The sequence below is a fragment of the Marmota flaviventris genome, chromosome 12 (genome assembly GCF_047511675.1).
Source record: "Marmota flaviventris isolate mMarFla1 chromosome 12, mMarFla1.hap1, whole genome shotgun sequence".
NCBI lineage: Eukaryota > Metazoa > Chordata > Mammalia > Rodentia > Sciuridae > Marmota > Marmota flaviventris.
In genome coordinates, this window is record NC_092509.1 from 83330211 (window position 1) to 83350434 (window position 20224).

At 34.3% G+C, this 20224-nt stretch overlaps 1 protein-coding gene across 3 annotated transcripts in view; it reads right to left on the bottom strand.

Moving 5' to 3' along the window:
• The window catches only part of Crb1 (crumbs cell polarity complex component 1), a 131609-nt gene that overhangs the window by 107007 nt on the left and 4378 nt on the right, over window positions 1-20224 (bottom strand). For 2 of the 3 annotated variants that reach the window (XM_027945672.2, XM_027945670.2), the window contains exons 2-4: window positions 10349-10544; window positions 8624-8763; window positions 4391-4573 (exon numbers count right to left, since the gene is read on the bottom strand). In XM_027945672.2, coding sequence (XP_027801473.2) covers window positions 4391-4573; window positions 8624-8763; window positions 10349-10544 — 519 coding nt within the window. The remainder of the gene's footprint in view (window positions 1-4390; window positions 4574-8623; window positions 8764-10348; window positions 10545-20224) is intronic. The other variant, XM_027945671.3, reaches the window with a different exon arrangement.

The following is a 20224-nucleotide window of genomic DNA, read 5'->3' on the forward strand; positions in this document are numbered from 1 at the left end:
CAATAAGATGAGGAACCTCCTCTGCAACACCCTCCCTGCCGTAATGCACTGCCTCACCCAGACCCAAAGGCAGCAGTGCCAGGTGATCAACTGAACCTCTAAAACATGAGCCTAAATAAACCTTTTCTCTCATGAAGTTGAATTTTTACAGTAAAGAAAATTTTACTGAGTAAATCCCAAGTAGAATAAGCGCAAATAAATAAACACCAACATATATCAGAAGTAAATTTCTGAAAATTAAGAACAAAAGGGAAAAAATGCTAAAGATAAAAGAGGAAGTTAGCCAGAAAGAAATAATGTATCATTTGTAAGGATCACCAGTTCCAATGGCAGAGGTTTTCTCATTACAAACCTTGGGGTACAGAAAGAAGTGCTGTGGATTTTTCAAATTCTAAAAGAAAAACAGAGTCAATAATGAATTCTATATTTAACTATCCTTCAAGAATGAAGGGGCCGGGCACTGTGGTGCACACCTGTAATCCCAGGGGTTTGGGAGGCTGAGGCAGGAGGAGTGAGAGTTCAAAGCCAGCCTCAGAACGTGAGGCATTAAGCAACTCAGTGAGACCCTGTGTCTAAATAAAATACAAAATAGGGCTGGGGATGTGGCACAGTGGTTGAGTGTCCCCCCAAAAAGAAAGAATGAATAGGCAATAAAGATTATCTCAGACTAAGGAAACTAAAAGAAATTGTCACTAACATACCTATCCTTAAATTTTACTAATGTTTTTTAACAGAAAATTACAAAAGAAGAATCTCAATGACATGGGAAAAAGAGAAAAAACAATGGGGAGAACAAAAATATAGGTAAAAATATAAGTTTTCTAAACTATATATAATGATTAAAATAAACATTATAATACTTTCTGTTCCCTATTGCTAAATAATACATGGATCAAAGAAAAGGCCTCAAAGACAATGTTGAAAATACATATAACCAAATTAAAATTAAAGTGTGGCATGTGAAAATATGTGGGATGCAGCAAAAGCAATATTGAGTTAAATTTATACTGCTAAATCCTTGCAATAAAAAAAAAACTAAAAGAAAAATAAACCTGAAGCAAACTGAAAGAAGGCAATAATAAGGAACAAAAATCAATGAAATTGAAAACTGGGTAACAGAAAAAAAATTAATGAAACAATAAACTTGTTCTTTAAAAATAAAAATCAATGAAATTAATAAGCTTACAAAAAATGGAGAGAGACAATATAGACCATCAACATCAGGAATGAATTAGAGAAATCACTACAAATCCTATAGCTATTATAAGATAATAAGGCATCACTGTGAGCCAAATTATGCTCATAAATTTGACAAAAAAAAAATCAGCACCAACATAGAGGATCTGATCATGTAGATAATCTAGTTGACAAATATAGAACATAATGTAGTTAACAAATATAGAACACTCCACCCAACAACAGCAGAGCGTATATATATATATATATATATATATATATATATATATATATATATATATACATATATATACACACACATACCTCACAGGGGAATGCATTACAATTCTCTCCACCAGGAAGTATTACAGGCTTAAGACCCATTGCTATGCAGCTAAGTGGGAGTCAAAGAGATCAAAGACCACTAGAGGAGATTATCTCCCCAACACTAACAAAGGAATATATAGAAACTGAATAAAACACAACATTATTTATAATCACCCCAAAGAAAGTAATAAATAAAAGTGTATATTTAGTATAAACTTAACAAAAAATGCTTAGGGTCAGTGTGTGGAAAATGACTCAAGAGTAAAAAGAATAATCCAGTTAGAAAGGGGCAAAAGACATTGGAGAGATATTTTGCTATAAAAGATAAACAGATCAAATAAATACAGGAGAAGTTGTTCAACATACTAGTTATTAGGCACGAATTAAAACCACAATGGCATATCACTGCCTATCTATCATAATGTCTTAAACTTAAAAAAAAATAATAACCAAATGTTAGTGAGGATGTGAATAAATTGGATCACTCACTAATACATTGCTGATGAGAATGGAAAATAGTCCATTGGGAAAACTGGGTGAACTATACATGGGATTCCCTGTATTATTTACATGAAGTAATATTTCTTATTACTTCATGTAAATCTACTATTATCACTTAAATGGTTTAATTAAAAAAACATATTCAAACATATTTATGTATACATATTCATATATGCACATACATACCGTTTATATATTGTATATATATTCTGTATATATACACATACATACCAGTTTTAACTATTAGAGTTATATGTATTTAGCAGTATATATAAGTATATATATATATATATATATATATATATATAGTTGTTTATGTACATATATAGTGTGTGAATATATATATATATATACCTTTATGTGTATGTATATTACTATACATATTAATGATACATACATATCATTAACATATTAATATATATATCATTATATAGTAAGTAAGTAGGAGAATACTTAGAGGATTCATGTTTGTATCCCCAGTCTGCCATTTTCAGTTTTTGTGTCAAACTGAAGTTCATGGAATGAACAATACATGAAATTCTTGTTCATGAAATTTGTTTTCTCTTTATTTTAGGTAAGACTAGATTTTTCAGTCTTCACTACAGTAAAATGTGGTTGTATGACTAAATTTCAATCAGTGGAAGGTGGATAGAAGAGTCCCATTACTCATGGGGCTCCACTCGTAAAACCTCCAGGTTTCATATTCTACTTTCCTTCCTTCTCCAGCAACTTGCTGCAAAAGACGACAATAAATTCAGAAGTTGAGTTTGAAAAGGGAGGGAAAAAAGAGAAGAGGCTGTGACTCTGAATCACCGTTGGAAGGCAACTGATGATAGGAACCCATTTTTTTGGAGTTCACATGTGTGAAAATAAACAATTTCACTAAGCCACAGAGATGTGGTCAATCAGAACCTCTTAATTCATTTAATCATTTTTGGCAGCCCTTCAGAAATCAAGTCCAACACACTTTTCTAGCATATTCTACTGCCTGTTCTGTTTGAATCTGTCGGTCATCTGTGCCCTTTTACCTGATAAGGCAATATTAACCATATCCTCTGCTGTGATAGAATCCCCTCTCTATACCTAAACCAAATATTTTAGAAACAAATTATAGTCACCCCTACCTTGTTCCAAGAAAGATTTAACTAAAAAAAAAAAATGCATACACTGTACCAAAATCAAATAACTTGGAAAGAAAGAAGAAAAAAAAAGAGAGACAACATTAAGAAACAGAAACAGGAAATTGAAATATCCCTAGGGGTGAGATAAATATATAACAGAAAGACATTTATGTCTCTATAAAACATGTTTAGACATCTGGCTACATCATCGTTATTTGTAGCAGCCTACATTATTGGGAAATATGCATTACAAAATTTATTTCATGTTTGTCATTTATCAAATTTTGTTTGCATGCCTTTAAAATGTAAGGTAAAAGATGTGCAAGGAAAATACCACTTATCCTGATATTGACACTGGAGAGGTCTTCTTCTATGTGTTCTCATAAAGAGGACAGCACATGAGCAAATAAATATTTTCTTCAGCAACCTTACACAAACACTACCGCAAAACAAATTCATTAATCTTCAAAGCTGAAATATTAAAAGAAAATCCCAGGTGTAAATAGAGTAACCCACCCATTTTCACTTATCCCTTATTACTTTTCTCAGAAATCCCCAATAAAAACTAAAATATTTTCCTGAAGTGTCTTTCACTAACCTATTGAGAAAAAAAAATAAGGTGAAAATCTAAATTATAATTTATTTTCTCACCGATATCTATGCAATTGTGGATAATTGCTGCTTATTAACAAATTGGGGACTGTATCAAAAATTCTGAAAGTTTTTAGAACATTAAGCAGACCCAAACACAATTGTCCATTGGAAACCTCTGGGTTTTACAGTAAGAATAAATAAAGATAGAGCATAAATTTAAATTTGATGTATAAAATGACTTTAGCTATAGAATAGTAGCAAAATATTACTTGAAACTAGATAATTGGTCTCAATGTAAGTAGAAATAAGTACCGTGACTTTGTTAGCAAATTCAAATAACACATAAAATTTAACATGAAAATTAATAACAAAATATACCAATACTTTTGCTTTTCAAGGTAAATAATTTGTGGTATACTGAAATTCCCAGTAAGTGTATGAAAATTTTTACCCTTTTATACACTTCTTCTGTTCCTATAGTTAACATTTTCCTCCTGCAGAGAGGAATTATGAGATGTGAGCCAAGATTCTTCTCAAGCCCACAAGGGGGACCCTTTGCACCATGGCAACACAGTTTACGTAGCACAGGTTTTACTGCTAATACACCATTTGGTTAAATCCATAGTCTGCCATCAAGTGAAGAAAGTCATTTCCTGTCTCCTTGGCCTCACCTGTGAATCCAGGCTGACAGATACAAACGTAGCCCGAGGCTTCAAGGTAGCTGAATGAAGAAGGCAGCCCAGCAATACGACCATATTGTTTCTCTGAGGACAGCTCTATGCATTCCCCATCGGACTGGCAGGGGTTACTCTCGCATTCGTTGATGTCCATCTCACACTGGGCACCTGTGTATCCTGCAGGATGAAAGTTCAGAGAAGCCGCTGAGTCAAAGCTCTTAAATCATAGAGCATATGCCTGAAAAGAGGCTGACCACTGTGCTGGCGCCAATTAGCAAGGTGCCAGTGCTCAAAGAGCTAGCCAGGGGAATCGGGTAAGAGGAGGTTTACGTGGAAATAAATATCAGTAGCAATGGAATCACTTGCTTAATTTGGCCAATTTTTTTTTAAAGATTTGATTAATAAAGCCTGAAATAAAATGGGACTTCAGGGTAATCTTGATTTAATCTGAACATTTAATTAAATGAATAAAATACCATTCATTTACTTGAATTTAACAAGTATTCTAATTGATGTGTTTTTATCAAGAAAAAAATTGTATAGAGAATTACTTAAAAATCAGAAGTATCCACATAGCCAACCCCAAATTATTATTTTAAAATTCAAAAGTAGGGTAAATAGTTATTTCCTAATATTCAGTGAGAAAGAAAAGTAAATTACATATATAGTTCTATTGTGTGGGTGTGTATGTTTTAACCAAGCTCAAATTGTACCATACTCGGAAACTTGCTTTTTTCATTCCCTTGCAGAATCCATGTTAGTAAGAGAGATCTAACTCATAGTTTTAAACTATTTCCGACTACTCCAAAACGTGAATGTGCCATAATCATCCTTTTATTGGTTTTAATGCAGTTTTTACTATTAAAATTTTTCAATGAATATCATTACATATGACGTATGTGTAAGTGTTTAAGCAAAACTCTAGGGTTTAGGCCTAAAAGCAGAAATTCTAGGTCATAAGCTATGTACAATTTTATTTAAGTACAGATTGACAAATGCTTCTAGAGTAGTTGTACCACTTACGTGTTACCAACTAGCAAGTAGATGAATACATATAGGACTCCAAACCCTTGGAAACATTAGTTATCAGCAAATATAAAATTTGTCATTAGTAAGTTGGACAAAAAATAATATCTTACTTTAGTTAACATTTTTCTCAATTACTATTGAATTTAACATTTTTTTGGTTGTTTATTGACTCAAGTAACATTATATATCTTTTTCCTAATTTTTAGGCTGGTTTTCTTATTGATTTTAAAGTACTTATATGTTATGTGTAGTGCTATTTCCCAAATAAAAATTTACTGGAATGCTAATATAATGCTGATGGATAATAAAATAATATCAGCTATTTTGCAAGACAGCTGTATAAAGTTCTTAAAGGAATATAATTAAACCTACCATACACCTAAAAGCCTCTATAATGTCACTTAAGTCTGCTGAGAAATATGATTTTAAAACAAAATTTATAATTAAAAATTATAAAATTTATAAGTTATAGTATTTTTTTTACTTTAAAATTAAACAATGACTTCCCATTTCACATAGGATAAAATCAAAAAACTTACTATGACCTAAGAATGCACTTATTACCTGAACCCTTTCCATTTCAATATTTCTACCTAATCCCATTCTCCTCCTTCCTCCCAGGGAATGTCTTCTACCCTATGGCCTTCATAACGGTATTCTTCTCTCCTCTAGAAAATTCTTCTCCAAGCCTTTGTGTGGCCAACTCTTACCCAATTTTCAGACTTTGTCTTGTATTACTTTCTCAGAATAACTTGCCCTCATGGACAGATCTAAATAAGCTCCTCTGTTTTCTTTCATATCACTAAATCCTTTTATTGCTCCTTTAATAATCTTTAGTTATGTATTTATTTGTATATATGGCTGCCTTTCTCAACCAACTATACACTCTACCACAACAGAGACTGTACTTATTTTATTTACTCTTCCAATGCTGAGCAAGATGTAAACAGTGGATTTTAACTGATGCCTGAAAAAGCATAAAACAGTACCAATTAATCATTGAAAATAAGAATTTAGATTATAATTCTGGTTTACCACATAAACCAGAGAATGGACTACTATTAAGCAAATGATGAGAAGCTAATGGGATTGCTCATTTTGAAACTTTAGTAAAAACCTGAATGGGGTCATATGTCAAATAATAACCACAACATAAATCTATTGCTCAACAGCATAATATATATGTTACATGTGACCCTGGGATCCTTTCTCAGCTATCTGAAGAAGAAACATAGTTGAGAAAAGAAACTAAAAGAACATGTGAGATCATGATCTCACAATCCCTTATTGTGATGCTCCTGCTAAAGAGTCCTCAGAATCTTTTAAATTTAAATGTCTACTTTCAAAATAATTGATTTCATACTTAAGGATATACAAATATTCAGTAAATGATAATTTTCACAGCAAGTTTTTATAAACTGTTATTTGTTGTGCTTCAGTGGATTTTGGACTATTTTCAATTTCCTTTTCATTCTAAGACTCAAGATCTGTACATAGGCCAGGTTAGGAAGTAATTTAGACTCATCATAAATCCTTTTCTGCTTTTCCAGCTCATGCATTATCTCATTCCCAACTTGAACATTCAGAAGCTTCTGATTTATACTTTTGCCATTCCTGTCTCCACCACTGAGGCCCTGTGGGGATTTTATTTTCTATTCTGCTTAACCACAGATATAAATAGACTCCTTCAGTCAAGACTACGTTCAATAGTTTAAACAAGTTTTTCGATAGAACTCTGTGCAAAGAAGCAATCTAATACCAAATCAAGCCCCCAGGGTTCCTATATTAGGTTGGTTTGTTTTAACACATCTGATCACATCTGGGTATCAAGAAAACTTCTAAGGTAAGCATTTAAGGCGACTGACACTTTTTATAATTAATTACTTTTGAAATGAGGACTCTAGGTAATTATCACAGTAGATTCTTGCCATTGCAGTCTGTGGCAGTGTTTCATGATCCAAAGGAATGATCTTTTCTTAGATTAGTTTGTGGTACTCAATCTTTTCTTTATACACAGCAGTGAGAATAGGGTACAAAGATGTTCTGAATTGTCTATCTAGTCCAAACTGCCATCCATGCAAGTGACCTAAGAGAAACTCAAAGGCAGAACTGTCCTAAATCTGTCCATCATTTAACCTCCTGCATGACTTCCTGCCCACCCAGTCCCTCATCTTCACCTCACCACTGCTCTCTGTTCTAGCAAACAGACTCAGCTCTGTTTAAACACCTGCCCAGTCCTCTCACTAATTCCCGGCCTGTAGTTGTACTTCCTTCAACCAACTTCACTAGGCTGCCAGAGGGCTCTTTTTAAATTAACAGATTATGTAACTTCCCTGCCCCATGATTTGCAAGTGGCTTTGTCATCTGGCTTCAACCTTATTCCCAGCTTTTCTTTACCACCAGCCCTCCCTAAGCCAACATTGTGAGCAATTACTCAAAGTCCACAATTGAATATGTTCTTTCCTGTGTGTGACACTCTTTCATATTTCTTTCCTTCTTCCATTCTTTGTTCTTTCCTTAAGTAAGCAATGGACCACTAGGTGCTAGCCATAGGACCTAGAATGGTGAACCTAATTTTGTTATCTAGTTAACATTTATTGTGTGTCTTCTATGGTAGAGGCTCAGACAGGAGCTTTATATACATTACTGCATTTCTCTCCAAAACAACTCTATGAAGTGGATATTATTACCAGCACCTCCATTTTTATAAAATGAGGAAACTGAGGCTCAGATCAGTTAAGTAATTTGTCCAAAGTCACATGGCGATTGAGGAAATTTCTGACACATGTTCATTATGAGGTTGACTAATTCAATTCAGTATAAAACAAGCTTCTAGTGTTTTAACATTGTTTGACAGGTTCCTATATATTCCTGATGTCTAAAAGAAAGTCCTAAAAGAAAATAAATCATCTTCTAGTGAAGCTTTCTCCCTGAAAACTATGCTGAATTGAATCTTTCCATTGATTTTTCCCCCTCTGCTTCCTCTAGAGGGTTCTAATCTTTGGATAACTTAGTCACCCACTTTGGATAATGTGTAGTATAGCAGTAAATATGTATGAGCCCTGAAGAATAAAACTAGAAGAAAAATTTCACTTACAACATTTAACAACAACAATTTTTAGTTTCATTTCATAGGCATTTTTTTCTATGCTAAGAGAAAAAAAAAAAAAAACTGGTGGAAGGTATTTTGTCACTTACCAGGCCAGCAGTGACAAATGTAATTGTCAACACTGTCCTCACAGGTAGCATTATGGTGACAAGGTTTTGACCAACAAAGAGGCATCAAGGTCTCACAATGTGTCCCTGTGAATCCACTACCTGTGCAGTTACAGCTATATCTGGAGAGTAAATGAAATTTTCATGTCATTTCTTAGTCATACTGAAATCAAATATCTTTATTCTGTCTTTTCATTTTTTCATCAACCTGAGACCCATGACACAGTCTTTATACTTATCCCAAAAACTCTGGGGGAATTATCTCTCTAGACCTGAGTGATGTCTTATTGTTATCTTTTTAAAAATTATTCATGCAAAGTTATTTGGAAACTATGAATATTTACTTAAGTTTCATCCATAAGTTGAAGACAATAATACTTATGCCACAGGGTTATTGTGATAACTAAGTGTACACATAAAGAGGTACTGAGATACTGAGTAAATTACTATTAAATAGTATTAAGAAAAATCGTTAATATTTTTGAAGGCAATAGAGAATGATTTTCCCTTATAAAAAATAAAACAATAAATAATGAAAAACTCAGGAAAAAGTCCTCATTAAATACTTTGTGACTTGTAATATTCTCTCTCTCTCTCTCTCTCTCTCTCTCTCTCTCTCGGGTTGCAAGAATATTTAAATCTTGCTATTTCATTGATTGAGTGAGAATATCTAATACACAAATACAAATCTAGTGGGGAAGGTTACTAACTTTATTAAGATGATGGCTTTAATTTAGGCAAGATCATTTTAAAAATTTATTATTATAAGCTGGGCATGATGGTGCCTATCTATAATCCTGGAAACTTGAGAAGCTGAGGTAGGAGGATAGCAAATTCAAGGCCATCCTCAGCAACTTAGTGAGGACCTAAGCAATTTAGTGAAACCCTGTGTCAAAATTAAAAAAAAAAAAAAGCTAGAGATTTGGTTTTGTGGTTAAGAGCCCCTTGTATTCAATTGCCATTAGCAATACATATATATATATATATATATATATATATATATATATATATAATTTAGTACTATATAAACTGAGTTTTTTACACCTAGATAAGTGGAGGATTGAGGAAGGAATAGCTGAGAACACAACACTGTTTTTGAAATCCTATTATTTTGATAAATATATTTGAAACACCTGTGTCTTATATCATTCTCCCTTCAAGTGTCATTTACTTTGAAATTAGATTTGGAATAAATTATGTCTTATTACTAACTAAAGGGAAACTGGATTCTGTGTGAATCTTCTAACTTCCATACACTTTAGATTTCTTTGTGTAATATAAGAACATAAATATTCATCTTGTTCTGTTGAAAGATCAAACAAGATGATTTTAAGTGCAATGCTATTAAAAGTTATTGTGTCATATACATAAAATCTCACATTTACATTTTTAATAATTCCTAGCTTAGTTTTTATATCTTCCCTATTTATGACAGGTCTACTTCCAGGAATTGAAAATTTGTTCCTTTTCCTTAGCATAAGCAATTTCAAACTATAACGAGTGAATTTGAAAGCTCCTCGCTCAGGAACAAAATGACCTCCAACAAACACATTTTCGTAAAATCTGAATACTACAATTTTTATCATAGAAAGTATAATGCAATGTAAAATCTTTAAGCTGAGGGCATGAGATCTTCAAATTGACCAGAGTGGTACAATAGTTCTCCGTCTCTCTAAGCCATTCGCCCAGCTACAGCAGCAGACATACCTGTTTCCTCCATCCATGCACAGCCCTCCATGGAGACACGGCTGACTCGCACACTCATCAAAGTTGAGCTCACAGTGGTCCCCTAGAAACCCAGGGGCACAGTCACAGAAATATGCTCCCAGAGCATCCTGACAAGTTGCACCATTTAGACAGGGCTGGGACCAACATTCATCAATTTCCAATTCACAGTTCACACCTTTGAAAAAATTAGCACAGAAAAGTTTTAGCAAAGTGAAAATATTTTAGCTATTTAACGATGCTTTATTTATTAAAGCACTTGTCAAATGTTATGTCACCCAAAATAATTTTCTTCCTTAATCCTAATTGATATTAACTTTGGTGTGCTTGTGGGAAGTTGCACACAGCAGAGCAGCTGTTACTTACAAATTACTGCATACAACAGCTTGTGGGTTTTTAGTCTGTGGAAACAAATAAGTCATTTTTAGAACAAAGTTATTATAAATGACACTTTTATTGGAAGCCTAAATTGGACTGGTCAATTTTTTTTTCATTATTTTCAAAAAGTTTAGTTAGGTCTCATCTAGAATAGTGGATGAAAACTGGGACTTCAAACCAGATAGCTTTGGTTGAAATCAGCACAGCCAATTATTAGCTGTGGAACATTGGGTAAGTTTCTTAGCCTTCCCATATTTCAGTTTCCTCCTTTGAAAAATGGGAAAAATCTTTGTAACCAAACCATAGGATTATTATTGTAATTAAATGTATTCTGAAGTGTTTATAACAATAACTGGTGCATACTAAGTATTTGCTAGAAAAAAAGAAAAAAAGACTTGTCTGTCCACAAAAATCTATCCTTCAAATATGTTGTACAATTATTTGCTTAAGTGCTTCTTTTTCATAGACATTTTAAATATTTTCCTATTATGTTGTTGTAAAATACAACTTTTAAATATAAAATTAAATTGTGATTTAATATAATTAGCGGCATCATGAGAACCCACTCATTTCAAGGTAGTATTGTTACAAGAAAAGAAATCAGTATTTATCCCTTCTCCCAAATCGTAGGTGATTACTTGCTAAACAGTTTAAGATTTACAAAAGTAGAAGTGATATTAAGATAAAACCAGTCTTACTAAATCTTTCAACTGGTATTTGATATACACAATAATCAAATTCACAGGCTTTAAAAGACACCAAAGGAGGTATATCCATATTTCTCATTTTTATTTCCATGCCTATAATCCAGGATAATAAATTATGTATTGAAATGTTACCGAGGGATTTTCAAATAGCTCAGAAGTAGTTTGATTGGTTTTGCCCTTTTTTCTTAAAAGAAACGGCAGTAGGCTGTTCTGTCACCATCTACCATTCACAGAGTCTACCAGCAGCCAAGATGAAAAGGATGCCAGCACATTAAATTTGATTGTTTTTTTAGAATAAAGAGAGCTTAAAAATCAAATTTATTTCAGTAAAAATTGAAACTTGTGCCGTAGCATTTGGGGTTGTGTTCATTTGCTGAGACCTTACTGACCTTCAGCATCTCTCACTGGTCTCACTACTACTGGCTTCCCTCTTTGAAATCACTCTCGGTACTTCTATATAGTACACTTCTATAGAAAGACAAATCTGAGGATATCGATGTCTGCTTAAACTTTTTATATAGCTCGCCTTCCAGCATCTCCAGAATAACGCACAATTGCCTTGTAATGTAGTAGGAACTTCTCAAAGATGAGAACTAGCCAGTGTCATCCACACCATGTGCTTGCATCTCCCCTGTCTCTTGCGCCTCTCGCCGATCACAGAGGCCCCCTGACTTGTGATGCCCACTCCTTGTTCCCTACTTCTCCAAACCAGTCCAATTAGTTTCCAGAGATTGAGTTTGAGTATGACATGAGTACTTAATGGCTTCTATCTGGCACTGATGTTCATCCACTGTACTCTCAAAATTCCCTATGATAGAAACGTCTATATTATAGTATTACAGTTGCTTTTTTGTCCATTTTATCTATAAATGCTAAGCACTTTGAAGTCGATCTTTATTCTTTAACACTCATATCTGTAGCATTTAGCACATATTCTTGAACACAGAAGATGCTTATTGAATTTGAATGAAAAATAGGATTATCACAGCAAGGGAATAATCTACCATTTTTCCTGGAAGACAAGCAGATATACCAGGTCAGAGCCTCTCAATGCCTCTGCAAGCCTGGGCCCCCTCTAAATCAAAAGACTTGAAATCAAATTGATTGCTTTGTCAAACATTTAAAACAAATCATTGTTTCTGAATGATTGTGTCCTAAACTTCTGATAAGCATTTAGACATTTTTGTCCTTCAATATGTACCTTTTGGCAATTAGAGATTGATGTTAACACTCTGTGCCACAAGATAGTGTGTGTTATATGCTATCAGTCTGGAGCAGGTCTCGTCCCTGATGCTGTCCTCATCACTCATTACAGTGGCTGAGTACGTAGCACAGTAGCACGGCATTGATAAACCACTGTATACCTTTCTATTATCTGCAAAACCCATGCTTTGGGAATAATTGAACTCTGCCTTTGAGTTATCTTCTTAAATTTCAAATTCCACCTAATATAGTTGCTACTCTATGCATATTATTTTTCTTTTGAATAAGAATTATGCTCACTGTTTCTGGGTTCTTTACATATGTCAATTATAACAGTTTCGGTGCAATTCTGTGACACAAATATCAGGCCAAAGAGGAAATGCAGCATTCAGTTTCCATTGCAGTCATACTTATGCAGTAGATTCTCTTCCTACATACCATAGTTACAGTCTTTTTAATATCCTAGAATACAAGGAGAAGCTGGGTGACTTCATGCTGTCATTCATAAGGTAAGATAATCATGGTAACCTTTACCAAGATGTTATGAGAAATTAAGGCAATTTATTTCCATTAGTAACACCTTTGGGATTTTAGCCAATAAGATTTCTTACAGATACCAAAAATTAAAAAAATGCTGTCTTAAAAATAATCCATTTAAAAGCTGACTTTATAAGCTCAGAATTCTCTTGGTGCTGAATTTTGTCACTTCTAATATTCCTCACTTTTAACATCTCTAAAACCAGAATGCACTTTATAGTCAACAATGTCTTAATCTTATTATATTTTAGTTGCATCATTTTTCTTTCTTAGGGATATATGAAACCTAGGTGACATCCCTAATGTATTAAATCTGATGAAGTAATAAAATTGATTTATTTCAAATCAAAGTGGATCAAGTACCTAGGCATTAGACCAGAGACCCTGAATCTACTAGAAGAAAATGTAGGCCCAATTCTTTATCATGTCATCTCGGGAACCAATTTTCTCAATAAGGCTCTTGAAGCACAAGAAGTAAAATCAAGAATCAATAAATGGGATGGTACCAGACTAAAAAGCCTCTTGATAGCAAAGAAGACAATCAAGAACATGAAGAGAAAGCCTATAGAATGGGAGAAAAATCTTTGCCACCCCAAAAAGACCCAATCAATAAAGAGGCAAAGGAACTGAATAGGCACTTCATAGAAGAAGAAATACAATCAGTCAATAAAAACATGAAAAAATGTTCAACATCTCTAGCAATTATAGAAATGCAAATTAAAACCACACTGAAATTCCATCTCACTCCAATCAGAATGGCAATTATCAAGAATACAAGTAACAATAAATGTTGGCATGGATGTGGGGGGAAAGTTCACTCATACATTGTTGGTTGGAATGCAATTTGGTGCAAGCACTATGGAAAGCATTATGGAGATACCTCAAGAAACTTGAATGGAACCACCACTTTATTCAGTTACCCCATTCCTCAGTACATATCCACCCGAAGGACTTAAAAACAGCATATTACAGGGATGCAGCCACATCAATGTTTATAGCAGCTCAATTCACAATAGCTAAGCTATGGAACCAACCTAAATTTCCTTCAACAAATGAATGTATAAAGAAAATGTGGTATATATACACAATGGAATATTACTCGTCCATAATGAAGAATGAAATTATGACATTTGCTGGTAAATGGAAGGAACTGGAAAATATCATGCTAAGTGAAATAAGCCAGTCCTGAAAAACTAAAGGCTGACTATTCTCTCTAATATGTGGATGTGATGGTGACACATAATAATTGAGGAGAGGGAAGAATAGAAGTTCATTGGATTAGACAAAGGGGAATGAAGGGAAGAGAAGGGGGATATGAATAGGAAAGACAGTAGAATGAATCAGACATAACTTTCTTTCCCATATGAATAGATGTGAAACTCCACATCATGTACAACTACAAGAATGGGGTCCTAATTAAAAGAAGTTATACTCCACGTATGTAAAATATGTCAAAATATACTCTACTGTCATATATATCTAAAAAGAACAAAATAAAAAATAATAGACAATAGTAGTTACTTTATATGATCCGTATCTAGGAAAACTGAATAAATAATAAATTTCTATAATTAAAAAAGAAAACTAATTTTTTTGTTATTTTATGCTTATCCCATTAATATTTATAAGAATTAATACTTTATTATTTCATCATTATTTTACTTACCTATTTTTATTGTATGTTATTGCAACTAATGAGATCCTTTTGTTTCTACCACTTTTGTTTTCACTGAGAGACAAAACTGGAACAACCTCAGGTTTCAATATTAAACACTTTCTGGTGGTTTTTCTAGTCTTTGCTGTGTCATGTCTTTTTGCATGCTCCTTTTATCACCACAGGTTAAGGGATGTTCGTGACTGCTACAACCTATCTTTCCAAAGTATTCGTGGAGGCTGAAACTAGTTCTGGAAAGGAAAAGAAAGAATGTCTCCCTTTTGTCAACCCTGGGGCAGAGCATAGGGAGGGGGTTCTCAGACCTCCTTGTATCTAATGGTACTTTCTGGAGTTCAGCTGTCTATTTGGAGAACTGTTTCTCCTCTCTCCTCTGTATGCATTCTTTAGTCTTCTTCTCCAACCATGTTTCTCTAATGACAACCATGTCATTCTTTCCCTTTTACTCCCCTCACAAATGTCATAGCATTTCATTGATATTATTGTTTTCCTAAGTCAATGGGTATGACTTTCCCAATCTACTGACTATAGTTTGTATGTGTGTATACATACATGTGTGTGTTATGTGTGTGTATACTTTTTTATAACTCTATGAAGATAATAAAATAGTATATGCTAAGTTTAAGAAGTCAAAGTAATCCATTTCAGAGTCTCTAAGATGCTGTTTGAAAAAAAAGAAAGCACTATTTTTATGAATGTTTTAAATCTTTTTTAATTTTCCAAGTTTCTTGGGAAGACTATGGGAAAATTACAATATTTACATTTTATGTTGAATATGCCAGTGTTCAATGCTTGTAATACCTGTCTTCTTCCAAATTCTACTCTTTTCCTCTGCATCTGTTTTTCATATCACTATATATTTCTCTACTCATCCCCTTCACATTCAGATCTGCACACACACCCTGCAGGTAGACGGAAAGGCACTAAGACAAACAGCAGTAGCATGTCAGAAAGAAAACTGGTTGTTCAGCTCCTGAACAGCACCTTGAGCTGAAGCTGGAGGGAGCACAGGCTTTCTCTGAGGTCTCTTGCAAAAAAGGCACTCATGACATTCCTGAGGGACCCACCCCCATGACCTAAGCACCTCCTTAATACCTCACTCTGGTAGTTAGAATGTTGACATTCAAATTTTGTGTGTGCAGCACAAACATTCAGACCACAGCAACCTCTTTCCAAAACATTTCTGCAGTTCTTCTCCCTTCGTATCCAACATGTTATTTAAACAGTAATAATACCAACAACAATTTATGTAGCCAGAGGACAAAAGTTTCAGTTTTCTCTCCTGAAAAACGTGATTTTGTTCAAGTCATAAGCCAGTTTCTCTATGAAGTATTTCCTGACCCAAGCAATGTTACTGCCTCTTTTATTTGTGCTTTCTCAGCACAAATAAAATTTTAAAAGAAATATAATTAAATTATGAGACAGACTGTAAGTTTTGTTTACATGCCTGCTTCCTGAATAAACTGTGAACACTATGTCAAGACATGTTTTGTCTTAGACATCTTTATGTCTCCAAGGTCTGGCGCAATGATCAGAGCATTGCAGGAATAAATATTTGCTGAGTAACTACAATTTCTTATTTTGTGCATTCATTCAACAAACATTTTTCAAAAGCCCTTAACTTAATCTCTTCATAGAGACTATTTCAAAACATTCTAGTTCTGAACAAATATCTTATTTTCTTTATACCACACCTTAAGAACGATCAATTTCATAATTAAGATCATATATGAAAGCAACCATTTTCCTTTGATAAAATAATGGCTTTATTTTTCCCACATTGTTTTTAATGATTGTTAAATTATCCAGATGATTTTCCACGGAGGCCTTCAAGTGATTTAATTAATCAAAACATTCTTAGAAAAGATGGAACTTTAAGCCCAGATTCAAATCTCCACGTTGACTGAAGTTCAAATTATGCTTTGGAGAAGTGCCATTATGAAGTCAGTATCAGTTGGCTACATTTTACCTCTTAGACTTATGTATCAGAATGGATGTGGACTATTGGAGAAGGCTCAAGAAGAACATGAAATATTACTGAAATAAAAAGAGGTCCTGATAGGAAATTTTAAATGAATAAGCATCATGTAACTTAGTTATTACTCATAAGCTTCACCTGTGCATATGAAAGACACTGTTAATTAATTAATTATATGGTTAATATAAACTACTACAAAAGACTGTATTCTTGCTATAAATATTCCAAAGGTCATACCTGTTCTGAAAAATCTATGCATGAACATCAGAGGGTAATGAAGAGCATGCAGGGAAAGGCATGCTGCCTTTAGTTTACATGATCCATGATCTTTCTGTGTTCATTTCTATCTTAAATTTTAAGGTAGGGATGTTATTGTTAAAATGTGATATTTCTCTTTCCTTCTATCCCTTAAGGTAATCCCTTTGCTTGCCGTTATCTCCATTGGACCCTGTAATTCTACCCTAACCACTCTTTTAAATCTTCAGTGTAATAAGCAGAGTGATCCTGTTAAAATGTAAGATAATCATTCCAGTCTCAAACTCTCCCCGAAAGTTCTCATCTCACTTAGGTCAAAGCCAGTTCTTCCAATGGTTTACAAAGCCCCACACAGTCTGAGCTTTTCTCTCTCTGGCCTTTTATCTTCCTCGCCTACTCATACCAATTTCATTGCTATTCCCAAATACTTTAACCTCTGACATTTGCTGTTCCTCTGCCTGGAATGCTGTTCCACAAAACAATTCCCTGGTTCTCTTTCTCATGTCTTTACAACTTCATTCACAAGTCACTGTCCAGTGAAGCTGTCTTTGATCATTATACCAAATGTTAAATTGCTATTTCCCCTTTTTTGTTTTAGTTTTCTCTACTGTAGTTATCACACCAGCCTACTATGTATTTTATCAATTACTTACTCATTTGGTACCTATTTAGCTCTTTTCTCTAGAATACAATGAATTTTAAAATTTTTTCTTTACTCTTATATTTACAGAACATAGGACATTGCCTGATCCATTGCAGGCAACACACACACACACACACACACACACACACACACATATATATAATTTGACTTAATGAATCCAAAAATGCTTTTAAAATCCACACCATGCACCACACTTCATCTTTGCTACTATAATAAAATACCTGAGACTGGATAATTTATAAAGAACAGACGTTTTATTTCTCAGAGTCTGGAGGCTGAGAAGTCCAAGATCTAGGCACCAGCAGGTGTGGTGTTTGGTTAGGGCCTTGTCTCTGATTCCAAGATGGAGCCTTGAATGCTGCCTTGTCCAGAATGGAGGACTGTTCTTCCTCACATGGTAGAAGACTAGAGGATATGAACCCGCTCCCCAAAGCCCTTCTGATTGTGGCACTAATCTGTTCATGATGGCTCTGTCTTTATTACCTCTCCACCACCACATTATTTCAATACTATTGCATTAGTGATTAAGTTTCCAACACATGAGCTTTGGAGGGACAATTCAAACTATCATATGTCTGAACTATTACTAGAAATAGCTGCTTTACATAAAACCTATTTTTCATTAATTTTTTCCTGTCTCAGGCATGTCAGATCCATTGAATAAAAAAATGTATTTAATGATAAGCTCACCAAGTATGTTTCATGCAGTTTAAACGGGAGAGCCATCTATCTACATTTTAAGTTCATTAAATTGGAAATGGTGGTTTAGTCTTCCTTCCTTCCTTCCTTTATTTCCAAGAGATGTTTGGTTCAGAATTTTCATTACTATGACCAAAAGACCAGACAAAAACAATTTTAGAGGAGGAAAAGTTCATTGGGGGCTCATGGTTTCAGAGGTCTCAGTCTCAGATGGCCAACTCCATTTCTCTGGGCCTGCGATGAAGCCTCAGGATGAAAGAGTGTGGTGGAGGAAAGTTGCTTAGGATGTGGCCACCAAGAAGCAGAGAAAGCTCTCGGTCACTGGGGGCAGAATGTTAACCCCAAAGTCACACCCCCAGTGATCCACCTCCTCTAGCCACACACTACCTGCTTGTAGTTATCACCCAATTAACCATTCAAATAGATTAATGCACTGATTAGGTTAAGGCTCTCCTAACTCAATCATTTTTGTTTCCAAACTCTCTTGCATTGTATCCCACATGAGCTTTTGGAGGATGTCTCATATTTAAACCAAAACAGAGACTTTAGTGTTTCCTAGCATAAAATGAGTCTAAAAACATTCTTGCCTTGATAAATGCTAAGTGAAGCTCCTTCTCTTATGCCAATCTTTGCTTTCATGTATATGTTCACTGTCCCAGGCCAGGTCCTAAAACTTTACACCTGAATTATTGTAATAACCTTCTAACTAGTCTCCATGTAGTAATATAGATTTTTTTTAAAAAATAAAAAGAATGTTTTCATATATTTTAGTTTCTGAAATAGAGACTCATCTTTTACTTGAAAGCTCAACATGGGTCTGCCTTATGCATGAAAAGTGAATGCAATGTGATATTTCTCTTATTTCCAAAAGTACATTTTTATACTAAAGATGTATTTTATCATGGAGGAAAAATGTATTTTCCTGCAGAGTTGCTTCATCATACAATCAATTGGCCTTTCCTGTCCTCCACAGTACTGTTTTTCTCATATTGCAAAACATCTTAATGAGAAAAAATACATGTTAATCAATCTGGTTAACTTTGAGGAAGACCTCCATTACAGAATGATTCATTGCATAGATTTGAACTAAGAGCAGTCATGTGCTCAGAGCTAATATTCTTTTCATTAAAGAAAGTTTGCAGGTGCTTACTTTGAGCTCCAATTGGAGTTTTTGCTTAGGCACAGCAGATTCTCACCAGCATCTTCCATGGCTCTCTGTGAGCCCATTTCTGTAGTTCATGAATCACAGCTCACAAAGCACAATGGGTTGTGGAGAGGAGAATTCACACAGTGTGAACCCTCTCCATGTGCTACAGCTCTTTCCCCCCACCTCCTACCTCTCTGTCTTTTAAAATTTATTACTTTTTCTTGCTTTGCTGCTCAGAGGAACACAGGCTTTTTCCTGTAAGCCAAGTTCTTTATGATCACTCTAAATTTGGATGGAGCTCACAGCGGCTAGGTCATTGTAATACAGTTTCCAGGATTCATGGGGTGGTCTAGGTTGAGTCGGAGCACTCAAGTGCATCCATGCTGATTGCTCATGCTCTTTTTCTTTCCGTCTGAACTTTGGCTTTTCCCTTGGTTCTATCGACCTTCTCTGGGATTCCAATTAATTGGCCTGAGCTGCCACAAATATTGGTAATCATGGGATGGCGATGAAATAAACAAACCTTCCTGTGTCTAAATGATTGTGTAGTGCAAGGAAAGTTTCCAAATTAAGTTCACATGAACTTAATTTTTGTCTCCCAGCCCTAGCTGTACATGA